The following is a 25,878-nucleotide window of genomic DNA, read 5'->3' as shown; positions in this document are numbered from 1 at the left end:
AGGTATGCACGTTTGCGCTAAGACGGAACCCGGTCGCAAAAATGGCCATGAGAGGGGCACGAGTCGCTATTCGGCTTGTCCCGGAATAACACGAGTTGGTCACGAATGCTTCCCCCCTACAGCTTCTTACACCAAATGCCGCACGTGCAGCGTCAGTTAGCACGTGCGCTATGCTGTCTCCGAGATTGTTTACGGAAACTGGGTCACATTGTTGGATACGCGCTGCGTGGGCTAGTTGGGTGAGTTTATTTATTTGTTCAATATTTATGTTTTGGCGAAATAAGTCAGTTTTGTTGCTGTCGTAACGTTTTGGTTTATCCAATACCTTATGTATGTTATTCGGTTGAAGGGGTTCCAGGTTTTCTAAGTTAGATATTGACACAGTCAGAAAGAATGTGAGTGGACAATGTACATCCGAGAAAAGGGGAGAGAACTCCTGTATATCAAATGTTATAAAGAGGGGTAGGCACATTGGAGAAGCAATGACATAATCAATTACAGTTTTGTCCTTACATGTTGTTTTTCCAATAAGTCTATCCGTACCCAGTCGTCCATTTCCTATAAATTAATTCAGATTTTTACAGATATCAATCAGTTTATTCCCGAAGTTATTTATCTTGAATCTATCCTGCGTGCCCCTCACCCTTGGCAAATTCAAGTCTTCTAGTATAGATTCAGGCTCAATTTCTTTTCTTATCTCATTTACATCTAGATCAAATTATTCAATTATATATTCATCAAAAACATTATAATCACATAAATCACTTGTTCTTGCATTAAAATCACCGTGATTGTAACATAATCACTATTTGAGAATACCTCAAGTATAGATTTTTCTATTTCAAAGAACGTATCAACAGTAACATATTTTGACCCCTCGGGCGGGATGTAGGCATTGCTTAAGTAGAAGTCTTGGTCCAAGTTAAATAATTTTCTGCAAATTTTTATCCATTGAATATGCTCACACTTTACCTCAGTAGGAGTGGTATAGTTTACATATTTATTTCTAATTGCTATACCTAATCCCCCTGATTTTCTCAGGGCTCCTGATCTATTTTGGAGAAATAGAGTATATCCGTCAATTTGTAAGTCATCCAAGGAATCAGATTTTGTTTCTTGAAGGCCTATCATGTCTCTACTTTTGAGCAAGGTATTAAATTCTTTGTACCCTAATCGTTTTCTAAGTCCACACACATTTAAGCTTAGGAATTTTAACTTATTTATAATAACATCATTTCTAATTTTAGGGTCATCAGCATGATCACTTTCTGTAAAATCATCATCATCATCTTCATCATCATCATCATCATCATCATCCTCATCATCATCATCACCTCCGTCGTCATCAGCCTGATTTGCATCATTAGTATTATCGTTATCACCAGAATTGTCTCCTCGGGAAGATTCACTCTCTGGAGTACAATTCTCTGCAATGTTAATATGTTTAGCAATAGCATTGGCCCTATTATTTGGGGGGTGATCAGAAGGAACCTCAGACATATGGGAAGAATATTTTGTATCAAGTAAATTATTTTTGATTTGAGTGACTGTGCAATTTGTAGCATCAAGGGATGATAAAATAGAGTCACATTTCACCACATCGTCATCAACATCAACAAGATATGCATCATTTGTATTACTGGTATTACCAGTGTTTTCTCCTGGGGAATATTCGCATTCTGGAATAGAATTCTCTGCAATGTTATTATGTTTAGCAATATCATTGACCCTATTATTTATCTGTTTGTTTATGCAATCAATTGTTTGGATGTGTTCAGTGAGAGGTTCAGACTTATTAAAAATAGATTTTGTTTGTAATAAATTATTTTGGATAAGATTGACTGGGTCAATTGTAACATCAGGGGATGGTATATTAGAGTCACATTTCAACATATCATCATCAACATCATCAACATCATCATCAACATCATCATCATCATCATCATCATCATCTCCATCGGCATTAACATCAGCCTGGTTTGCATAATTAGTATTGCCATTTCCACGGATATTATCTCCTAGGATAGATTCACTTTCTGGAATACAATTCTCTACCATGTTATTATGTTTAGCAATATCATTGGACCTATTATTTACATGCTTGTTTATGCAGCCAATTGTTTGGGTGTGTTCAGTGGGAGCCTTAGACATATGAAAAATAGAAGTTGTTTGAAATAAATTATTTTGGATAAGATTGACTGTGTCATATGTAACGACAGGGCATGGTGTATTAGAGTCACATTTCAACATGTCATCATCAACCTCATCAGCCTGATTTGCTTCAATAGTTTTACTTTTATTAACAGTGTTTTTTTCTGGGGAATAATCACATTCTGGAATACAATTATCTGCAATGTTATTATGTTTAGCAATATCATTGGCCCTATTATTTATCTGCTTGTTTATGCAATAAATTGTTTGGGGGTGATCAGTAGGAAACTCAGACATATAAAATGTAGATTTTGTTGCAAGTACATTATTTTGGATGAGGGTGACTGTGCCATTTGTAACATCAGAGGATGATAAAATAGATTGACTATTATCACTAGTATAATCTCCTGGGGGAGATTCACTTTCTGCATTACAATTTTGTGCAATATTATTATATTTAGCAAGATCATTGTCCATGTTATTTACTTGCTTGTTCATGCATTGAAGCCCCACGCATATGAAAAGGAGATTTTTCTGAAAAATTATCAGTTTGGGTGAGAGTAACTGTACCTATTTTTACATCAGAGGATGATATAAGAGGGTCAATTTTCACCTCATCATCAACAGACGGGCAATCCATAGGTAGACCTGAAACACCAAGATGATTATAGTTGTCAGTACATGAGTAATTAATAAATAAAGTTATGTTGTGAACAGCAGAGGCAGCTGAGTTATCAGATTGTTCTGAAAGTTTAGTCCTATTGCTATATCTAGACTTTTTACACCAGGGGCTAAAGTCTACACCAGGATCAGAGTCTTGTAAGCATGGGGTGTGAAAAATACTAAAATAGTCACTCATGAACTCGTGTCCACCGTCCCATTCCTATGCTTGACCAGATTGCTTGCGGCGTGTCCTGTAGGGTGGTGGGGTGTCCTGTAGGGTGGTGGGGTGTCCTGTAGGGTGGTGGGGTGTCCTGTAGGGTGGTGGGGTGTCCTGTAGGGTGGTGGGGAGTCCTGTAGGGTGGTGGGGTGTCCTGTAGGGTGGTGGGGTGTCCTGTAGGGTGGTGGGGTGTCCTGTAGGGTGGTGGGGTGTCCTGTAGGGTGGTGGGGTGTCCTGTAGGGTGGTGGGGAGTCCTGTAGGGTGGTGGGGTGTGAACGTCCTGAAGCACTCTGTTGATGTACAGCTTATCAACCACAATGTAAGCTTGCTTACCCTTCTGTCCAACCTCTCTCAAAAGTGGCATTAGCACTTCTCGCCTATACTGACTCACCTCTTCAGGAAATTGCTCCACGATAGAAAAGGGTTCACCCTTCAATTTATTTGCTGCTGCCTTCACCGAATTTCTCTCCCTCCTGTAGATAAACTTTGCTATCAGGGCACGGGGCCTGACAGTATCTCCTGCATGTCTTGGGGGTCGGGGCCTGCCGATTCTGTGGACTCGTATAAATTTCATGTTTTCGGCGTCTAGATCCAGATGTTATTTAATGAAGTTTTTCAAAATGTCCTCACATTGTTCAAGAGTCGCCTCCGGTTCCGTCTCAGGTATATTGTTGAAAATTAGATTATCTCGCACTGAGCGACAATGTTGATCAATCAAGGATTCTCTCAGCGAGAGATTTTCTGCCTTCAAATTTGATAAATTTGGAACACAATCCTCAATCTGATCTTTTAATGCCTTCATGTCGCTTTTTATCCTAGCCTTGTCCGTCGTCCACGTGTCGAAACAGTCACTCATAAATTGGTTAGATTCCGCATATTCAGAATATCGCTACACGGTTTTAAGATTAACATGCTACGAAAGTCAAAACATACAAATGAAGACTTGAGTTTATATCTATGTACCCACTGTACAGGGAGGCAATTAGAGGATGAATTTCATGTTTTGTTTATATGTTCAAAATATTCTTCTGTCAGAAACCACTATTTGCCTTGGTTATCCAATGTCCATCATGATAATCACAGTTTATGTAATATACTCAACTCCAAAAATATCAACATTGTAAAGGCTTTGTCCTTATACTTAAATCATGTATTTAATGTGAAATAAGACTACTTGTATTTATTTTTCTGACATCACGTGACGCAGCAATTATTGTAATTGTTATTGTACTCTAGGCCACATGGCCCAAAATACTGAATAAAGAATCTTGATCTCTTCTCTCTAGATTCCGCAATATCATCTAATCGCGTTCTCAATGTGTCTATTTCTTGTACTTTATGTTCAAGTTTGGACATGTTTGTTTTGATGGAAAGCACATCTTGTTCAATAGCGTCTTGTTTTTAGAGTTTCTTGTCAATGAGATCAAGCTTGGCCAAGATGGCTGACGTATCTGGGCTCTGAGGTAGGGGTATCTGAGATGGCATGTAGGGACTGGCAAACGTTTGAAACTGACCTTGGTGTGGTGTAAATACTTGTTGGTGATGAACTTGAGGTGAGAAGGCTGTCTCAAGAGATTGTCTCACGGCGTTAGCTGCGTCCTTCTCGGCGGTTCGCTTGCTTGATTGAGTGTCCCCTGTATTCGCACTCGTGTTAGGCGAGGTAGATTTTTTCTTTCTTTTTCGTGTTTTCTTTTGGCTTGAGGGTGGTTTAGTCATAGCTGTTCATATTTTGCATCGGTATAGCTCTGATAATACCTCCATGGACGTAGCATTAGATGATAATCAAATGAAATGTGAGAGAGCTGATTCGTGTCACACCTGCTCTCGCCATTTTGCCATGGGTCCCCTGTCTTGCTGTAATCCCACCCGATACCATAACGCTGCCGCCCCGGAACCGATCTTCTTCCATGACACAATGTTTGACGTAACGTTCACCTCGACGTCGGTACACTCGAATCCGTCCATTGCTGTGGCTGAGGTGAAAACGAGACTCGTCAGTGAATAGAACTTATCCCCACTGCATGGCCGTCCAACGCAGACGCTGTCCGCACCACTGTAGACGTGCTTGACGGTGGTTTCCTGACAAAATGGGACGTCTTGCGGGTCTTCTGGCGACAATCCCTGCACATCTGAGGCGACGACGTACGGTTTCCGAAGATATTCGTCGATTGCCAGGGATGCCTCTTGCAGTCACTGTTGCTGGCTGGAATCGATTTGGTAGGTGTGTTGTTCGGATCCAGTTGTCTTGTCGATTATTGGTTACGCGTGGCCTGCCACTCCGCGGTCGATCTCTGACTGCGTTCGTCTGTTGCCAACGTTGCCATAAACACCAAAAGGTGTTTCTGTGGACGTTAAATTGTCTTGCAACATCACGTTGACTTCAGGCATACCCATGGCTCGCAGACGCTCATTTTCGGACAGGCGTGGCATTTCGTAATGTTGAATTGTTGCGTAATTTAGTTGTTTTTCTGAGTGGTTGTTGTCAGCACGATGCTAAACAATGCATATTGAATCCCGTTAACGCACATGTTTTTATACCCATTCTTAGGTAGTGAAATGCATAGGGCTTGCATAAAAGTAAACTTTTGCATGGAATGCATGCTTTTCTGTAGCATTTGCGTTTTTGTGACTTGATTCCATACATGTACTTCCCATATTGAAACCCAAACTTTACTTGTTTGAAAAATACACTAAACTATTGTGCCACAGGAACTTTTGTTGTTGAGTATATGTGCCACAAAGTGCATGCACAACTTAAATTTCCATACCTATACGAGGTGACAATTCTGGACGATTCTAGAAGGAAGAACATTCAGTTTGTGAAATAGATGCACCACTTCTGCTTGATACTGCTATCTTCGGTCCTCCTCCACGTCTTTCTGTTCCAGAACGAAGCTACAACGATCATGGCGACGTGGTAGGCTGCAACAACATCGCGCTAACACAAGAACATTTTCGGCAAGCCCCGCTGGAAGGGCAACACAATAGGCATATGATTTAGTAATGTGAACACGGAGTACACAGAAGAACACTACATGGGGCTTCAATTTCAGAACTGTTGTTTTGGCATTAGGTGATCAAGTACTTGTCAAAGCTGTAGTGTTGAATAGTTGAAACTGGGTGTGACACAAAAATGGGAGTATGATGTGCATTTTGTACTTGCCCTACCAATTTATATTTGGGTATAATGTATTCTACCATGACATTGATGAATGCTTGATTCTGATTGGTTAAAAGAGGTTTATCTCTTGCTATGGAAACCCCTTTCTTATATATTAAGCCTTTTCACAAAAAGGTGCATATGAATACATCGATAGTCTACATATCGATTCATAAAAAGTGGCTGCTGATCCATCACCCTCATATGAACTTTAAAACCTATCTATATTTCAAATATTACACGCTGGGTCTCAAATACAAGCCAGGTCGCTAATAAATGCCAAGGGTCATGGGCTCTTGCGAAATAATAGATAGACTAGCGTCTAATAAAGGAAATACGGAAATTTGAATTTGGATGTTTTGGGCGTTCTAGGCTGCACCCATGACTGCTACGTTTATGACACTACAAGATTTAAAGAAGGCATATCTTTTCCATACAAATATAATGTTTATGAAACTGTTAGGGACATTCTCTGGCGACCAGAATCGGTAAAGGCTATTTCATCTTTGAAAGAACTGACAATGACAGTTAAAAAACATTATAAAAAATGTTTGAAGAAACTTTATTCATGAAAACATGTTGTTTACAAACCTTTTTTGATATTCATTGCCATCTCCGTCTACCACCACCGTAAGGATTTGGCAGGAGACTTTAGCTTCCTTCAAAAGGTGAAAACAATGTCCCGACATAACTTGAGTCAAGGCACACTTGATCATAGCAACTTGTTAAACTTGATGAGATTCATTTCAGAACACGCACAATTTAGAAAATCATACAGAACCACTGTTTCTGGGATAAAACTGTCCCAATAATTTTCTTTCACACGCTTGCGTTGAATCTGTGAAAACTTCAGATTGACAGGTCAAATCATGCATGTCTGCAGCCACGTCTTGTCTGCAGCCTAAAAAGCCGCTGTTCAATCATATTCCAGTTCCATTAGTACTCACATTGTACCAGCAGGCTCATCCCAGTAAATCTACAGGTTACTGTTGAACCACATCATAGATCGGGGTTGTCATCTTGCTTCGTAACTATCTGCTGAGGCACGGAAAATGTAAACATTGGCAGCCATATTTACAGTGTTGAAGTGTGAATAACTGTGAAGTAGGTCAAGTCCTGCCACATCCAAGTTCGGGGTTGAGAGGCGTTTATTTTGATTTTTTAAAATTATTTACTGGGGGTAATTGCTCACTCATTTATAATACTTACTCATGTAAAACAAATAGTAGAATGTTAATTCGTAAAGTTTGTTGGAGAAATAAATTCGTTTAGAATTTTAAAAACTATTTCTACAACCTGCCACCCCTACAACGGAAATGGTATGTTCCATTTCCAAGAAATGACTTGGTCAGTCCAAACAGTGCACAGCAGGGTGGTAGAAATTAAAACATCTGTCTTTGGATTAAGTTTGAAGGTTTTTTTGGCAACTTCTTTTTAAAAAAAACTATGTGTTTTGAACACTTATTTTGAACCACTCCAGACTATGGTATTTTTAATCTTGAACTTTAGTTGTTTGTGTGGTGATGAGTCAGATGACCCCTGCAATCCTCCCCAGGATTAGCCCTGTGGGTATTTAGGTTTAGATATGATCCCCAGCAATCTATGCTGGTCGTGAGAGGCGATATAGTAGATCGGTTGGACCGGCTCGGTCATTTTGATGAATTGCACAGTGTCATAGATCATTGTTCACTGGCCATTGTCGTATAGCTGGAATATTGTTGAGTACCTCATTAAACAAGAAACAAACAAACAACCATACATGACAGGTTAGTTATGTATTTTATATGTGTTATTGCTATACATGCGTATTTATCTGTTAAGTTTTGTATCACAGTGTAACTTTGTTTCTTAGTCAAATAGTTACGGCCATTTATAAAATAATTTAACTTCGTCAGAAAATCTATAAGTAGTTTTAAACATACTGAAATTCCAGGAAACCTCTCTATATTCCTGATTTGAGAATGTGTGAGATATGGCATATCAACTTACCGTGTCTGTGTTTGTGTGTACATTAAACTACGTTTATGACGAACACACTTATAACGAACTGACCTATATAACAAACTTATTTTTAGTCCCGGTCATTTGTTGCATATATCCTGTATATATGCTTATAACGAATTCGAACTACGGTTATTATGAACTAAAATTAGTGGTCCCTTTGAGTACATTATATTCGTAGTTTACTGTATCTGCATTGTTCATGTGAAGTGTTCACAGGTTCAGGGGGCACGGGGCACCAGTCGTCTATGCTGCTGCAGGTAGTTGTCAAGAGTTGCACCCCCTAGGCGTTCAGGATAGTCGGTTCGAATCCCAATTGGCCTTCATTGTGTTTCTTGATTTGTAAGCTATATATTCATGCGAAGAGGGTTCTATTGAATGGGTTAAAAAAGAGTCTGCTCCGTAAAACTATGTGTTTTGAAATAGTAACCGAAACAATATCATGTTTCTAACCAAAAAAAACACTGAACACGGAAACAAAAACGTCAGGGATCATGAATATTTTTAAGATATTTATTTGTAGTGGAGACGGAGCACACAATTTCATAAAAGTATGCGTCGTAGATAATACGATAAGCTTAACTGCTAAACAACAGTGTAACACCAATGTAACACATACTTCAAATTTGGTAAAAAGATATCGACGTGAATGCTGGAGTCCAAAGCTGGAACACCGGAACTGTTCCCTCCAGTGTTCCATGGAACACGTTGTCCAGGAGTCGGAACTGTCACTCGAACACCAGTAGCTTGGTAAACGAATATACAGGGTACACACAACCGAGGGGCTTCTGTGACGTTCATTTGGTATGGATCAGATCAAATGCATTTCAGGGTAAGTTGAGCATTAGACTTTGATATGCGTATGTTGCGGTGTAAGCATAAATACTGGTGTACTCACTGAGCAGATCATTAGTGAACGCAAAGTTCACAGGATCAACTGAGTTTTGGTCCCAAACTTGATTCACCCTTCTGTTGAAGATAGCTGAACAATCACTCACGCACTCACTCGGTCACTGGGTCACTGCTTTCAATACATGAACAAAATCTAAATTTCGTAGTGAAACAAAGTAGGCTTTGGAAATAAATACGACAAAGGCATTTCCATAATCTATAGAAATATCTGCTAAAAGAAATAACTGATGCAGTGCTTGATGTATGTGTGTGGTGATGAGTGGTTTGATGAGTGGTTTGATGAGTGGTTTGATGTGTGGTTTGATGAGTGGTTTGATGTGTGGTTTGATGAGTGGTTTGATGAGTGGTTTGATGTGTGGTTTGATGAGTGGTTTGATGTGTGGTTTGATGAGTGGTTTGATGAGTGGTTTGATTTGTGGTTTGATGAGTGGTTTGATGAGTGGTTTGATGTGTGGTTTGATGAGTGGTTTGATGAGTGGTTTGATGGGTGGTTTGATGAGTGGTTTGATGAGTGGTTTGATGAGTGGTTTGATGTGTGGTTTGATGAGTAGTTTGATGAGTGGTTTGATGTGTGATTTGATGAGTGGTTTGATGAGTGGTTTCACAATGAGTTTTGTTTCTGTATCAGTCTGGATATTGCTCAGACATAAAATCTACTTCGGATATGACGAAGTCGTATGTATCGGAAATGCAGACACCAAAATCTGGAGCTGCTGGATTATTGCTCGACATGAGGGGTTCCCACTTTGTCACCTGATTTTTTATGCATAGATCTATCTTAACATGGAACAGATCAGGCGGTCGAATCGGTCTCTTTTATTTCAAGTTCAGGTGGGTAAGTCAGTTGAAGGGAATTGGCTATTTGATTGTTATTGAACGATGTCAGATCGCTGATATACCTGAAGCTTAAGTAAAAGTCTTGGCCAAATTGCCTTGTTTTCACTTCGTGCGAGCAGAAATTCCAATTCATATGCATAAAGCAGGATTTTTTGTTTTGTTTGTTTGTTGTTTAACGCCACAAGCAGCAATATTCAAGATATATGACGGCGGTTTGTAAATAGTCGAGTCTGGATCAGACAATCCAGTGATTGACATCGTGAGCCTCGATCCATGCAATTGGGATACGATGACATGCATCAACCAAGTCAGTGAGCCTGACCACCCGATCCCCCTAGTCGCCTCTTACGACAAGCATAGTCGCCTTTCACAGCAAGCATGGGTTGCTGAAGATCAGCAAGAAGGGGAATATGGGGATGGCGTCTCCTTGTCTTACCTACACATTATACATATATATTATCAATGAGGAAATCCAGCATTTCACATACTGCATTCACGGTATACATCAGATTATATTTGCTTTCATTTTTGACACATTGTCCTGAACATCTCGTTAATTTGGACATTACAAATGTCTTTGACGACCAGAAGTGTACAAAGATAACTTGATGCAATGCTTGATGGATGTGTGTGGTTGGATGAGTGGTTTCACGATAAGTTTTGTTTCTGCGTCAGTCTGGATGCTCAGATATTGCCCAGTTGGCTAAAGCGAACCAAATGGATATCCAGAGGGAGTGGTATAAAAGCGACAAGACCCTTATCTAAACCATCAGCATCTGTTTATGAATCTCCATCAAATAGTGATGACACCAGGTGTCCGCGAAGAGGAGAGCGTATCCTGCCCCACCGGTGGCACGTGTCCCAAGCACCTGCTAAGGTTTGCAGTCATCACTTGACGCAAACTCTAGCCGATGGATGACAGGATGTAACTGTCTTGCAGTGTTTATACAGTTTCTGTTCAATTTGATATTTAACAATGTAATTTATGCAAATGTTGGTGTATATAATTGAAAAATTACCTAGCTTTGTTATGCATGGTTAAAATAACTCGCGCGATCAAACGTTTCTATGAAACACACCCTGCCTCAAACACATGTTACTTGTGGCCGTGTCATGCATGACATTCAGCACTGTTCATGCAGACTTAATGTAGAGCTGGCAGATTAATAACGACATTTAACCACGTTTAAAGAATAGAGAAGTATCAATAACGGTTGGTTGTACAAAACCGTCTGGCAAAAGAATGCATGTACTGGAACATTGGATTTGATTAAAAAATCCCAACGTTTTAAAAACGTTACAAGACTGAAAACAGTCGCTAAAACACAACACAAACACAACTATAAGATACTGGTATCAAATACATCACCATGATAAAAAAACATTTCTTGTTTGTTTCATTGTTTGTTTCACACCTCCTTACTCAGTGGCACTTTCATTGATGAATCGGGTGGTCATGCTTGGTTGACAACGTCGTGTCGTCGCCAACGACGTCGATCATTGCTCATGACATTGATCATTGGATTGTGTTTCAGCAGATAACCAGGAGTTCAGCAAATACGTTTGTGGTAGCACTGGTCCTGTGCACAGGTCACATTTCATTTGAAGTTAATAAAAGCGACAAAACCCTTTCCATATTCACGAGTCTATTGTACGATTCCGACTATATCATGAGCAGGTGTTTGGAAAAAAGGTGAGCGTATCCTGCTACACAGGTGGCACCCATCACAAACACATGCAGAGGCAAGTCAAGTGTTCACCTTAAAAATAGGGGAACATATAGTACAAGTCAAAGTAGGGAATTGCATCAGACATCAATTTTGTTACTGATTGCATCAGCCATCATTTTTGTCACTGATACGTCAAATCTGGAAATGTCAGCCACATAACCACATATATTTTGGAAAGCTCTTCTAGGGCCTTGAATGATGTAACCTTGATCGAACATCTTATGACACGTCTCATAAGGCAAGTAATCAACAAGAAGAGTGAATGAGTACTGTTATGCACCACTTTTAGCAATATTCTAGCAATATCATGGCGGGGGACACCGGAAAATGGTGCCCATGTGGGGAATCAAACCCGGGCCTTTCACGTTACGAGCCAGCGCTTTAAGAAGAAGGAAGAAGAAGTAACAAGAAGAAGAAGAAGAAGTAACAAGAAGAAGAAGAAGTAACAAGAAGAAGAAGAAGAAGAAGTAACAAGAAGAAGAAGTAGAAGATGAAGAAGAAGTAGAAGATGAAGAAGAAGAAGTAACAAGAAGAAGAAGTAGGGATGAAGAAGAAGAAGTAGGGATGAAGAAGAAGTACCAAGAAGAAGAAGAAGAAGTAACAAGAAGAAGAAGTAGAAGAAGAAGAAGTAACAAGAAGAAGAAGAAGTAACAAGAAGAAGAAGTAGGGATGAAGAAGAAGAAGTAACAAGAAGAAGAAGAAGTAACAAGAAGAAGAAGTAACAAGAAGAAGAAGAAGTAACAAGAAGAAGAAGTAGGGATGAAGAAGAAGTAACAAGAAGAAGAAGTAGAAGATGAAAAAGAAGTACCAAGAAGAAGAAGAAGAAGTAACAAGAAGAAGAAGTAGGGATGAAGAAGAAGAAGTAACAAGAAGAAGTAGTAGAAGATGAAGAAGAAGTAGAAGAAGAGGTAACAAGAAGAAGAAGTAGGGATGAAGAAGAAGTACCAAGAAGAAGAAGTAGGGATGAAGAAGAAGTAACAAGAAGAAGAAGTAGGGATGAAGAAGAAGTACCAAGAAGAAGAAGTAGGGATGAAGAAGAAGTACCAATAAGAAGAAGTAGGGATGAAGAAGAAGAAGTAACAAGAAGAAGAAGTAGGGATGAAGAAGAAGTACCAAGAAGAAGAAGTAGGGATGAAGAAGAAGTACCAAGAAGAAGAAGAAGAAGTAACAAGAAGAAGAAGTAGAAGATGAAGAAGAAGAAGTAACAAGAAGAAGAAGTAGCGATGAAGAAGAAGAAGTAGGGATGAAGAAGAAGTACCAAGAAGAAGTAGGGATGAAGAAGAAGTAGGGATGAAGAAGAAGTAGGGATGAAGAAGAAGTACCAAGAAGAAGAAGTAGGGATGAAGAAGAAGAAGTAGAGGGATGAAGAAGAAGTAACAAGAAGAAGAAGTAGGGATGAAGAAGAAGAAGTAGGGATGAAGAAGAAGTACCAAGAAGAAGAAGTAGGGATGAAGAAGAAGAAGTAGGGATGAAGAAGAAGTACCAAGAAGAAGAAGTAGGGATGAAGAAGAAGTAGGGATGAAGAAGAAGTAGGGATGAAGAAGAAGTACCAAGAAGAAGAAGTAGGGATGAAGAAGAAGTACCAAGAAGAAGAAGTAGGGATGAAGAAGAAGTACCAAGAAGAAGAAGTAGGGATGAAGAAGAAGTAACAAGAAGAAGAAGAAGTAGGGATGAAGAAGAAGTAGGGATGAAGAAGAAGTACCAAGAAGAAGAAGTAGGGATGAAGAAGAAGTACCAAGAAGAAGAAGTACCAAGAAGAAGAAGTAGGGATGAAGAAGAAGTAGGGATGAAGAAGAAGTAGGGATGAAGAAGAAGTACCAAGAAGAAGAAGTAGGGATGAAGAAGAAGTACCAAGAAGAAGAAGTAGGGATGAAGAAGAAGTAGGGATGAAGAAGAAGTAGGGATGAAGAAGAAGTACCAAGAAGAAGAAGTAGGGATGAAGAAGAAGTAACAAGAAGAAAAAGTAGGGATGAAGAAGAAGTACCAAGAAGAAGAAGTAGGGATGAAGAAGTACCAAGAAGAAGAAGTAGGGATGAAGAAGAAGTAACAAGAAGAAGAAGTAGGGATGAAGAAGAAGTAGGGATGAAGAAGAAGTAGGGATGAAGAAGAAGTAGGGATGAAGAAGAAGTACCAAGAAGAAGAAGTAGGGATGAAGAAGAAGTACCAAGAAGAAGAAGTAGGGATGAAGAAGAAGTACCAAGAAGAAGAAGTAGGGATGAAGAAGAAGTAGGGATGAAGAAGAAGTACCAAGAAGAAGAAGTAGGGATGAAGAAGAAGTACCAAGAAGAAGAAGTAGGGATGAAGAAGAAGTACCAAGAAGAAGAAGTAGGGATGAAGAAGAAGTAGGGATGAAGAAGAAGTAGGGATGAAGAAGAAGTACCAAGAAGAAGAAGTAGGGATGAAGAAGAAGTACCAAGAAGAAGAAGTAGGGATGAAGAAGAAGTAGGGATGAAGAAGAAGTAGGGATGAAGAAGAAGTAGGGATGAAGAAGAAGTAGGGATGAAGAAGAAGTACCAAGAAGAAGAAGTAGGGATGAAGAAGAAGTACCAAGAAGAAGAAGTAGGGATAAAGAAGAAGTACCAAGAAGAAGAAGTAGGGATGAAGAAGAAGTAACAAGAAGAAGAAGTACCAAGAAGAAGAAGTAGGGATGAAGAAGAAGTACCAAGAAGAAGAAGTAGGGATGAAGAAGAAGTAGGGATGAAGAAGAAGTAGGGATGAAGAAGAAGTACCAAGAAGAAGAAGTAGGGATGAAGAAGAAGTACCAAGAAGAAGAAGTAGGGATGAAGAAGAAGTACCAAGAAGAAGAAGTAGGGATGAAGAAGAAGTACCAAGAAGAAGAAGTAGGGATGAAGAAGAAGAAGTAACAAGAAGAAGAAGAAGAAGATGAAGAAGAAGAAGAAGTAACAAGAAGAAGAAGGGGAGGAGGAGGAGGAGGAGAAGAAGAAGGGGGAGAAGAAGAAGAAGAAGAAGAAGAAGAAAGGAGCCAGAAATTGCTAGTTCAGAAAATGATCCTTTAAGAGGCTTACCTTGAATACTTACCATCGTAACCTCTCAATGCTGGGTGAACAGATTTCATTTTCGGACAACGTCACGTGTGTTTCAGCATGACCGAATCCCTGGAGATTCTCAACAGTCAAGCTGTGGAACGCGGGCTCCAACTATGCTCCTCGAACGACGTTGATCAACTTCACCTGAAAAGTGACCCGCGCACACGACCACGTGTCATCACCAAGGAATTTGCATGTATATCTAGTACAGACATTGTATAAACCTATTCCAGTCTCGTACACAGTGTTATTAAGATCATGGCAGAGATACACACGCACATTAACACTGAATAATGCGTTCTATTTCAATCTTCTTTCCAAACAATGATTTCAAAAAAGATCCTCGAAATCCTATTTTACACAATTATCATAATTTATAATTGCCTGCGACACCTGTGAGACTTAATTTGCCATTGGTCGATTTGTTTTCAAATATATTGTTTTACATCGCGACAGTGACTGATTCCTACGGTACTGTGACTGGGATGAGGAGCCAGGAGATGGCAGCCAGGAAACAGGAGCCAGGAGACATAAGACGAGACAGGAAGATGAGTGATGAAACCTCTCCGTTAATCAGGAGACGTCATCCGCCGAACGACAAAAGGTTGGAATTATCAAATAACAATCCGATGTTGATTGTTTCATGAACTCAATAACTCCACTATTTCGATAAATCTGCAGGCCATCATTTTTTCCAATTATTTGTTCACAGATTTTCTTCGAGGTAAAGGTAAGCAAAAAAAGAGAAAAAAGTAAAATTTGCAAAAAGATATTCATCATGATCATTAATATTTAATCGGTTTGTGGAAAACATGGGTAGAAAGAACATATTATCAGGGGCGGTCGGGTAGCCTTGTGGTTAAAGCGTTCGCTCGTCACGCCGAAGACCCGGGTTCGATTCCCGACATGGGTATGATGCGTGAAGCCCATTTCTGGTGTCCCCCGCCGTGATATTGCTGGAATATTGCTAAAAGCGGCGTAAAACCATATTCACTCACTCACTCACATATTATCATTTATGTGTGTGTGGTAATATGTGTCTCGAGTGTACGTCCCATGGTTCCCAGCTGATTCGTTTGTAAAGTTTGAAAGCGTGCCTTTCAGGCCCAGTGGAAAGTGTTTCGGCGTTCACGTTTTATACTTACCTTGATTGCAGGGCCCAGCGCTGTTACCTCCTCATATTAGTTTCAGGACAACATTATGGCTTATTAGCTGTGGCCTGTTCTGGTCGGCATCTTTGTATTCTGTTTTACTTGGGTACAACTGTAACATTCTGTTAAATCACATCATACTGACATGCAAAACATATATACATGTCTCAAGTATTGATAAAAACAAATTGTCACTTGAAGACTTTCTGAAGACTTTATTCGATATATTTCGGATAGAGAAATCAATTGCACACAAAAACAATACAATAAGACAGTTTGACAGAAAATGCAAAACTTTGGCACATGAATTGTCTAGTTAATATGTCCCTATTTTGAACATGAACAATTTCCACTAATGTGCTATAATGATTCAGCATCACACTTGGTTAATAAGTATGGCAAATATAGCCTGCTCGTTTCAGCATTTGTGAACATTGTTGTACACCTGTAGCCAACTTTAATTTGTTGTCTGCTGTATAGGTATGTAACCTACACCTGTATAACATGTAACATCATATACTGAATTCAATAAAAAAATATTTTGAAAAATAAATCTTGAAAGGAAACTGTAAAAACACTGCAAGACAGTTGGAGCCATGTGCTTGGGACCCGTGCCATCGGTGGGGCAGATACGAACGCCTGGTGTCATCGCTATTTGATAGTCGGAATCGTACAATTGGCTTAATGTACAGTTGAAATTGTACAACAGGCTACAGATTTTCTTATGATGGGCTTTGTCGTTTATTTACAGCTCGGCTATTGGAACCCATAGAAGCAACGGCAGAAGTAGACAAAGGTACTATGCAGTGCACTGCAATGAAGATTGTTGGAAAATGACCTGTTCCTCGATATGTGCAGCTATGTGCAGCTATGTGCTCACAACTCTTATCTGATCTTGTTGGTTTGAATTTGTTGTGGTGACATTCATATGTATGCTGGATCGGTGTACTAGCCATTGAAGTGTTAAATGCGATCTGCTAAGTGTCAACGTCGGAGTCGGTATGCACACTTTGCGTTCACTCCTGATTTACAGTGTGCACCATGTTAATTTACACACGCATATTGAAGACTAATTCTTAAATAACCATGAAATTGTCACTTTATCTGATCCATACCAAATGCACGTCACAGAAGCCACTTGGTTGTGTGTACCCTGTATATTCGTTTACCAAGCTACTGGTGTTCCAGTGACAGTTCCGACTCCTGGACAACGTGTTCCATGGAACACTGGAGGGAACAGTTCCGGTGTTCCAGCTTTGGACTCCAGCATTCTCGTCCATATCTTTTTACCAAATTTGAAGTAAGTGTTACTTTGCTGTTACACTGTTGTCACATTGTTGTTGCATTGTTCTTAAATTGTTGTCACATTATTGTCCCCATTATTGTGACATTGTTGTTAAATTGTTGTTTCATTAATTGTTACTTAGAAGTTGACAGATGGAATAGCAAACACAAATTATAGATGGCAACTTCTTTATTTACTGTAAAGGCATCGTTTCAGTATAGATCCTTATACCGCTGTCAAGTAAATAAAGAGGTTGTTATCCATAAATTCTGTCTCCTTTGTCGTTGTTACATTGTTGTTTAGCGGTTAAGGTTATGTTATTATCTACTATATAAACTAAACAAAAAAGGTACGGATCTTGTTTTGGGGAATTTAATGAAATTATGTGCTCATTCTGCACTACAAAACAATCCAGAAACATGAATGATCCCTGACTGTTTTTGTTCAGGATATAAGAGGATCGGGTGAGTTTTCGTCAGGAACAAGCTCTTTTCGGTTACTATTTCAAAACACACCATTCTACAGAGCAAACTCATTTTTAACCACTTCGATGAGACACATGCGCCCTTAACCCGTGAACACTTTCCATGAACAAGTCTGGAGCAAACACTCCAGTGACTCATATTGTGAACAAATGATCAACTCCACCGTGTAGATGACAGGCAATCCACCAAATGTCCGACCCTGGACAACCGATCCACTATATCAACTCTCACGACCAGCATATATTGCTGGGGATCATTTCTAAACTTGAATACCCACGGGGCTATTGCAGTGGTCATCTTACAGGACAGGACACGAACAACAATTAGTTTCAGTCAGTGTGTAACTGCTGGTGTACAGGTGATAAAGGTTGAACAGAATGTTTTTTTCGCCTAGTGCTATGTTAGTATCTGAATCAATCAGCTGATTTGAACAAAGAAAACTACCCGAAACCTAATCTAATGACCAGCACCCCACAGAAAATAATGGTTGAGGCTAATCCTTGGAACATAATCACTGACAGACAACTGTGTCCACAGGAATGTAGAACACAACTGCCACAGGTTTAGTACATTGAAAGCAACACTGAACATAAAAGGTCACGCCATCATTCCATTATATTATAATCAGATAAAAGTTGGTGGGGCAAGTACAATATGCACATCATACTCACATTTGTGTCTCACAACCAGTTTCAACCATTAAAGGCCACAACTATGACAAGATCTCGATCGCCTAATGCCAAAATAGCAGTTCTGGCCTCAAAGTCCTAGTCTTCTGTGTACTAAATGTTCACATTACTTGTACACGTGTCTGTTGTGTTGCCTTCCAGTGGGGCTGGCCGAAGATGTACTTGTGTTGGCGCGGTGTTGTTGCAGCCTACCACGTCGCCATGATCATCGTAACGTGGTTCTGTGACAGACACACGTGGACGAGGACCGAAGAGGACAGCATCAAGTGGTTCATATATTTCACAAACTGGATGTTCTTCCTTCTGACGTTTTCCACTCTGATTGACTTTGTTGCAGTGGGCTACTGTCACCTTGTGAGGAAAGACATCATTAGTGGTTCGTATGAGAACTGTATACTTCCGACAAAAGTAAGGGAACTGATGAAATGATAGTGAAGGTGCAATGACGATACATGTCTTCAAAAACTATTTCGGGCGTGTAGATCAGATCCTGGTGTGTCCATCATGTGTCATGCACCTTGATGGCATACTGTTGGTTAACTTGCGTATGGTTGCCCTCAGTATTGTCCTCTATTCCACCTGAAGAGCTACCCCAAGCTGGGCTAGGTTGGTGGGTGCTCGGTCTCTGGGGTACGCTCTCCCCCCAAGAACATCCCCCTGGTGCTCTATCGGGGATATGTCAGGGGGCTTACCGGGCAATTCCAATGTCCGTATGCCTCGTCGTCGGAGATAGTCGGTCACGACCATGGTATCATGTGGTCTGGCATTGCCATCTTGCAGTTCAACAATTCTGCCGATAATTCTAGCGAATTGAAGAACGACACGATGCCAGATTTCGGCAACATTTCGCTTGTCAGTCAAATGTCCATTCACAATGACCAAATTAATTGTTTGATAGGCATTAATTAGAAGTTGACGGATGACAAAGTAGACACAATTTATAGATAACAACTTTAATTACTGTAAAGGCGACGTTTCGATATAGGTCCTTTTCCGTTGTCAAGCAAGACTGAAAGAGGAACATTGTACAGAATATATATAGCAGGTGGAGGATTAACCATAGAGGATTAACAGTAACAACAATTGCATACATGAGTGGGAGAACATGAGTAGGTAAAGTGATGGTAACAGGAGGATTATACTATAACAACATGATGGACAGAGAACAGAAATAACCAAATTAGTTCGTTTGTTTAATGCTCCCACGCCCATGTCTGAATGCAACCCCACCCGCTTGACGGTACTTGTCCCACAGCCAAGAAATTACACTTTTTGATTTGACAACTTTTGGATATTGACGTCCCCCTCCCTATCGTACCCACAAGTTTGTCTGTTCATTGAGATACTGTCTCCGAGGCATTTCTGAGCGTGTGGCTAGCTCAGTTGCTTCTGTGTGCACGTGCATCACATGACGTCCATTCATGATCGGAAATTTCATTGTGATCAGATGTTGTGTTCAGATGAAATGCCTAGGTTTTGTAAATGTACACCTCAGCGATAGGTACATTGAAATCATTAGTTCCCTTAATTTTGTCGATAGTATATATTATAAATATATTATGTTTTATTATAGTATCGCATTGTCACACTTTGTGGTACATATTACTTCTAATAAGGTCCTGAGCTTATGTAAACCAAAACTGCCATGGTGTTTCAAGTCTTATCTGTGGACAGGTGGCATTATTGGAGGAGGGTATCAGAAAGTGTTCTGGCGGAACATGAAGTTCGTCGTTTCGATTCTGCAGGTGGATAATTAATGTTGATAAATATGACCATTGCTATTATTGGGCCCAGTCGTTTCAGGAGCCGTGAATCGCTATGCAGAGTTGCGTCCCCTGTACGTGCCAGAAACCAATGGTCGTGGGTTGGAATCCCAGTTTTCCCTAATCATGTGTTTAGGTTTGTCAGCACGATACCTGTACTCATCGGCTATACCAAAGTGAAATGTCTTGCAGTTTCGTGCGGGATATTTGATATAGTACACCAATACCATCTTGAGAGTGAAAAATGACAACACAACACAAAATCTTCTCTGAAGCCAGCCTAATTGTTCTTATGATGCAATGACAACAATGAGTGACGTCATTATCAATTAATCACGTCGACGTCATACCTGGTTTCATATAATTGAACAATCTGACATCATATCACGTGATCAACATTGAGACGCTAAAATGCACGCGGGCAACAGAAGGTGTTCCTACTCAACAGGTTCGGACATTATAGTAAATGTTTTCCACGATTTCAAAAACAGCTACGAATGCATAAAGAAACAAATGGTTTGTAAAATTAAAACAAAATGTAGTTACAGTTACGCTGACACCCTTTGTGACACCCCAAAATATCCTTTTCTCATCGTGTTAACAGAGGAAAACATGGACCTTTCCCCTAATGAAATCTCTTCTTTAACAGGTGAAGACAGACGTATGCCGCTGTTTCTCAAAGTGACGTGGGTTTCGCAGAATTTGAGCAACACTATCTGTCTGCATGCGACAATAATGTACTGGGGACTGGTCTATCCACGTAAATATATAACTTGATTATCCAACCGAAACACTTATCCATTGGTCGTAAAAGCTAAAATAGCGGTGACAGTTATATGACTTGATCCCCTGAGAATCAGTGATGACACCAGGTAAGCATGTCCTGGCCTGAGACGTAAGCAGACCTTTAGTGAGCAAATGACAATAGTGTTCCGGGGACGGGTATATTCCCGTCAGTATTGCTTTAGTGAGCAAATGACAATAGTGTTCCGGGGACGGGTATATTCCCGTCAGTATTGCTTTAGTGAGCAAATGACAATAGTGTTCCGGGGACGGGTATATTCCCGTCAGTATACCTTAAGTGAGCAAGTGACAATGTTGTACTGGGGACTGGTATATTCCCGTCAGTATTGCTTAAGTGAGCAAATGACAATAGTGTTCCGGGGACGGGTATATTCCCGTCAGTATTGCTTTAGTGAGCAAATGACAATGTTGTACTGGGGACTGGTATATTCACGTAAGTATTGCTCAAGTGAGCAAGGGACAATAGTGTACTGGGGACTGGTATATTCCCGTCAGTATACCTTAAGTGAGCAGGTGACAATGTTGTAATGGGGACTGGTATATTACCGTCAGTATACCTTAAGTGAGCAGGTGACAATGTTGTACTGGGGACTGGTATATTCCCGTCAGTATACCTTAAGTGAGCAAATGACAATAGTGTTCCGGGGACTGGTATATTCCCGTCAGTATTGTTCATAATGAGCAAGTGACAATAGTGTTCCGGGGACTGGTATATTCCCGTCAGTATTGTTCATAATGAGCAAGTGACAATAGTGTTCCGGGGACTGGTATATTCCCGTCAGTATTGTTCATAATGAGCAAGTGACAATAGTGTTCCGGGGACTGGTATATTCCCGTCAGTATACCTTAAGTGAGCAAATGACAATAGTGTTCCGGGGACTGGTATATTCCCGTCAGTATTGTTCATAATGAGCAAGTGACAATAGTGTTCCGGGGACTGGTATATTCCCGTCAGTATTGTTCATAATGAGCAAGTGACAATAGTGTTCCGGGGACTGGTATATTCCCGTCAGTATTGTTCATAATGAGCAAGTGACAATAGTGTTCCGGGGACTGGTATATTCCCGTCAGTATACCTTAAGTGAGCAAATGACAATAGTGTTCCGGGGACTGGTATATTCCCGTCAGTATTGTTCATAATGAGCAAGTGACAATAGTGTTCCGGGGACTGGTATATTCCCGTCAGTATTGTTCATAATGAGCAAGTGACAATAGTGTTCCGGGGACTGGTATATTCCCGTCAGTATTGTTCATAATGAGCAAGTGACAATAGTGTTCCGGGGACTGGTATATTCCCGTCAGTATTGTTCATAATGAGCAAGTGACAATAGTGTTCCGGGGACTGGTATATTCCCGTCAGTATACCTTAAGTGACAATATTGTACTGGGGACTAATGTATTCCCGTCAGTATTGTTCATAATGAGCAAGTGACAATAGTGTTCCGGGGACTGGTATATTCCCGTCAGTATTGTTCATAATGAGCAAGTGACAATAGTGTTCCGGGGACTGGTATATTCCCGTCAGTATTGTTCATAATGAGCAAGTGACAATAGTGTTCCGGGGACTGGTATATTCCCGTCAGTATTGTTCATAATGAGCAAGTGACAATAGTGTTCCGGGGACTGGTATATTCCCGTCAGTATACCTTAAGTGACAATATTGTACTGGGGACTAATGTATTCACGTCAGTACACCTTAAGTGACTAATTGACAATATTGTACCGGGAACTGATATATTCACGTAAGTACCCTGTGATGTCATTCATCAACCACCATGTATGTAAGGCCTGTGATGTCATTCAGCAACCACTATGTGTGTATGCTCTGTGATGTCATTCAGCAACCACTATGTGTGTATGCCCTGTGATGTCATTCAGCAACCACCATGTGTGTATGCCCTGTGATGTCATTCAGCAACCACTTTGTGTGTATGCCCTGTGATGTCATTCAGCAACCACTATGTGTGTATGCCCTATGATGTCATTCAGCAACCACCATGTGTATATGCCCTGTGATGTCATTCAGCAACCACTATGTGTATATGCCCTGTGATGTCATTCAGCAACCACTATGTGTGTATGCCCTGTGATGTCATTCAGCAACCACCATGTGTGTATGCCCTGTGATGTCATTCAGCAACCACTATGTGTGTATGCCCTGTGATGTCATTCAGCAACCACCATGTGTGTAAGGCCTGTGATGTCATTCAGCAACCACTATGTGTGTATGCCCTGTGATGTCATTCAGCAACCACCAAGTGTGTATGCCCTATGATGTCATTCAGCAACCACTGTGTGTGTATGCCCTGTGATGTCATTCAGCAACCACTATGTGTGTATGCCCTGTGATGTCATTCAGCAACCACTTTGTGTGTATGCTCTGTGATGTCATTCAGCAACCACTATGTGTGATGCCCTGTGATGTCATTCAGGTGGTCCAGGTAATATGCTAAGAATTCATAATGCAGAAGGTGGGAAGCTTTTTGGACGAGCGAACGCCTTATCCACTCAACACCGTCCCGTGACCCCACTTAGAATCGCTTGTGAATAGCAGTTAATCATTTATATTTTGAAAGTAGTTCTTGGTCGCCAGTTTCACAGTCACCATTCCAATGCATTTGTCAATGCCTCTGATTAATGTTTTGTCATTGTAGATCAATTTGGACTCATCATAAATAATTTAATTTTCAAGAAAAGATGTACATGTGAATGCGTGCATATTGTTTTAGCGTGCGTTAGGAATATACATTATGACTATATACACATCATATTAAATAATAATTAAATTTTCGTTGTGTTCATTGAAAATCCTGCATTCTCATCAGCTGAATTGGTCACGTGTTATTGCATTCATTTCCCAATGAATGTTAGAAAGTAAGCCCCATCCACCGAGGCGCACTACTTTTATTGCTACGGAATGTCGGGGAATCTCAATATTACAGTCGAGGTAATTCCCTTTCTGCTCACGTGTATCGTCATGCACAGGACATTTAGCGACTTTCATGCATATTCATTGTCCAAACTACCATTTCAGACCGAAGACCAACAAGAAATTAAACAGCAAACGTGCAGGCCCGCTCTTATTGGTATAAACTATTATGGATAAAACATGTTTTCGTTGTCGAATTTAATTATAAGCATAAAATAAAATGATTGTCATTTTTTTTGTCAAGCCGGGGGTGCTATCTCGATGGTTAACTGCATAACTCACGTCGGCAACACCACGTACGTCATCATCAACCTCTGTATCGCTGCGTCTCCTGTGAGATTCTTCCATTTCTTCCAACCCCTCATCGTGGCGGCTACATACTACATCTTCTCCGCGGTGTACCAGGCTGCAGGCGGGACCAATGGCCTGGGCGCCAGTGCTATATACCCTGGACTTGACTGGTCAGCTGATCCGGGCGGGGCAGCATTATTCTCTTTCTATTCTTGCCTTTTAGTGCCATTCCTGCAGTTCTTGATCTTTGTGATTGCCATGCTCAAGGGATCTTTGTTTGACATTTGCCTTGGGAGGCGTTCTAGTGAAGATGTGGATGTAGGGGGAGGAATGGGATGGCTGAGTAAAGGGTGTTTAGACCATCACAGGTTCTATCGTTGTGGATGGCATAAAGAACATTGCTGAGCTAATATATTGGAAAGTTAACAACATTGTATGAATTCTGCTTTTACAGTTGCTTCTACACGCCACGGAAAGACGGGACTTCACTCTCTAAATATAAATGTTGCAAATTTGTGCCGGAAAAAAGGGAAATGATTGATTTTCAAAGAGAAGATGTCAAAGACACCATCAACAGTTGTGTATTTAGCGAACTTGCTTTCAATTTTTAAAAGTTTTACATCAAATTATATCTTAAAAAAGAAAACCACGTAGAAGTATTCTTTGAGTGCTGACTGAGCGCCTGTACAGTTTAAATCAACTTAGAGGTATAGTTGCTTTTGCTCCTCACTGTAGCTACATCTTTAGATTCTGATTGAAAAGATACAATCAACTATAAAGAATTTTAATTATGTATTACGCTTTCTGTATGGAATATATATGTTAATAAACATGAAACATACAAAATACATTCGTTGTCATTGTACTTCATATCCCTTTCCTTGATGTTATAAGGTTAAAATGCATCTCAAATACAGTAAACTACGTTTATAACGAACACGCTTATAACGAACTGACCGATATAACGTACTTATTTTAAGTCCCGGCCATTTGTTGAATATATTATGCATATATGCATATAACGAACTACGGTTATTACGAACTAATATTAGTGGTCCCTTTGAGTTCGTTATAACCGTAGTTTACTGTACATTAGAAAATTGTAACAAATTAATCCTTTGATAGCTTGTGGTTGCATTGTACTTATATAATTAAAGTTGGTCCCAGGAAATAAATCTGGGTTTAGAAAGGAATCGATAGAGAAAAGACATTTCCAAGTTATCATCGGATTGTTTCCACGTTATCGTCTATTTGTTAATTAATCAGCAGAGAAGAAGAACACTGAGAATCCAGGTCGACTCAGAGTGATGCTCCGCTATTTTTCCGATTAGGACACACATGAGTTCATGGCCAGATCTCACTTTAAACGAATGAGATCGAGGTATTATCACATATGACCAAGAAAGGTGAAATCTCGATCACCTTAAACAGACACGTTTAGCACTAGCTGAGTATAGCGGCGTCTTCCAGCGACTGAAGCAAATCGATACCACTCCGTGTTCACACTCTGTGACGGGTCCAGCCTGTCTTGTTTAGAAGTTGTATTTGGAGGATGAACTGAAGCGTTAATAAATTGTTGTGAGTGAAAACCTTGCGTTGTGTTGATCAATGAGAGCAAGGCTCGACACATGGATGCAGATGGAGATAGTTCGGAGTCTGGGCCAATCACTCTTTGACTTAAATGACCTTTGGCTGAGCAGGCGAGTGAAGAGTCATGGCTGACATTGACCATGACGGGGCGGAACGGCAATACGCCAGGTATC

At 40.3% G+C, this 25,878-nt stretch overlaps 1 protein-coding gene across 2 annotated transcripts; it reads left to right on the top strand.

The window, feature by feature from the left end:
- The first annotated feature begins 133 nt into the window (after nt 1-133).
- Nucleotides 134-24,874, top strand: LOC124111570 (protein rolling stone-like). 2 transcript variants are annotated; one of them, XM_046471318.2, is made up of 7 exons: nt 136-239; nt 15,175-15,322; nt 16,621-16,665; nt 17,058-17,169; nt 18,470-18,704; nt 20,741-20,851; nt 24,069-24,874. In XM_046471318.2, exons 2-7 carry the CDS (start codon nt 15,204-15,206, stop codon nt 24,518-24,520), a joined length of 1,074 nt encoding a protein of 357 aa, XP_046327274.2. In that variant the 5' UTR covers nt 136-239; nt 15,175-15,203; the 3' UTR covers nt 24,521-24,874. The 2 variants fall into 2 exon arrangements, with proteins under 2 accessions (XP_046327275.2, XP_046327274.2); XM_046471319.2 differs by lacking the exon at nt 20,741-20,851 and having other exon boundaries at nt 134-239.
- The last annotated feature ends 1,004 nt before the right edge of the window (nt 24,875-25,878 follow it).

The sequence above is a fragment of the Haliotis rufescens genome, unplaced genomic scaffold (genome assembly GCF_023055435.1).
Source record: "Haliotis rufescens isolate VD_foot unplaced genomic scaffold, xgHalRufe1.0.p SCAF_71, whole genome shotgun sequence".
Lineage (NCBI taxonomy): Eukaryota > Metazoa > Mollusca > Gastropoda > Lepetellida > Haliotidae > Haliotis > Haliotis rufescens.
This window is presented reverse-complemented; position numbering and strand designations above follow the sequence as displayed.

Coding starts and splice junctions, on each gene's coding strand:
- LOC124111570 (XM_046471318.2), top strand. CDS start 15,204: ATGAGGAGCCAGGAGATGGCAGCCAGGAAACAGGAGCCAGGAGACATA. Junction 15,323..16,620: donor CATCCGCCGAACGACAAAAG/GTTGGAATTATC, acceptor GTTTATTTACAG/CTCGGCTATTGGAACCCATA. Junction 20,852..24,068: donor CTGGGGACTGGTCTATCCAC/GTAAATATATAA, acceptor TTTTTTGTCAAG/CCGGGGGTGCTATCTCGATG.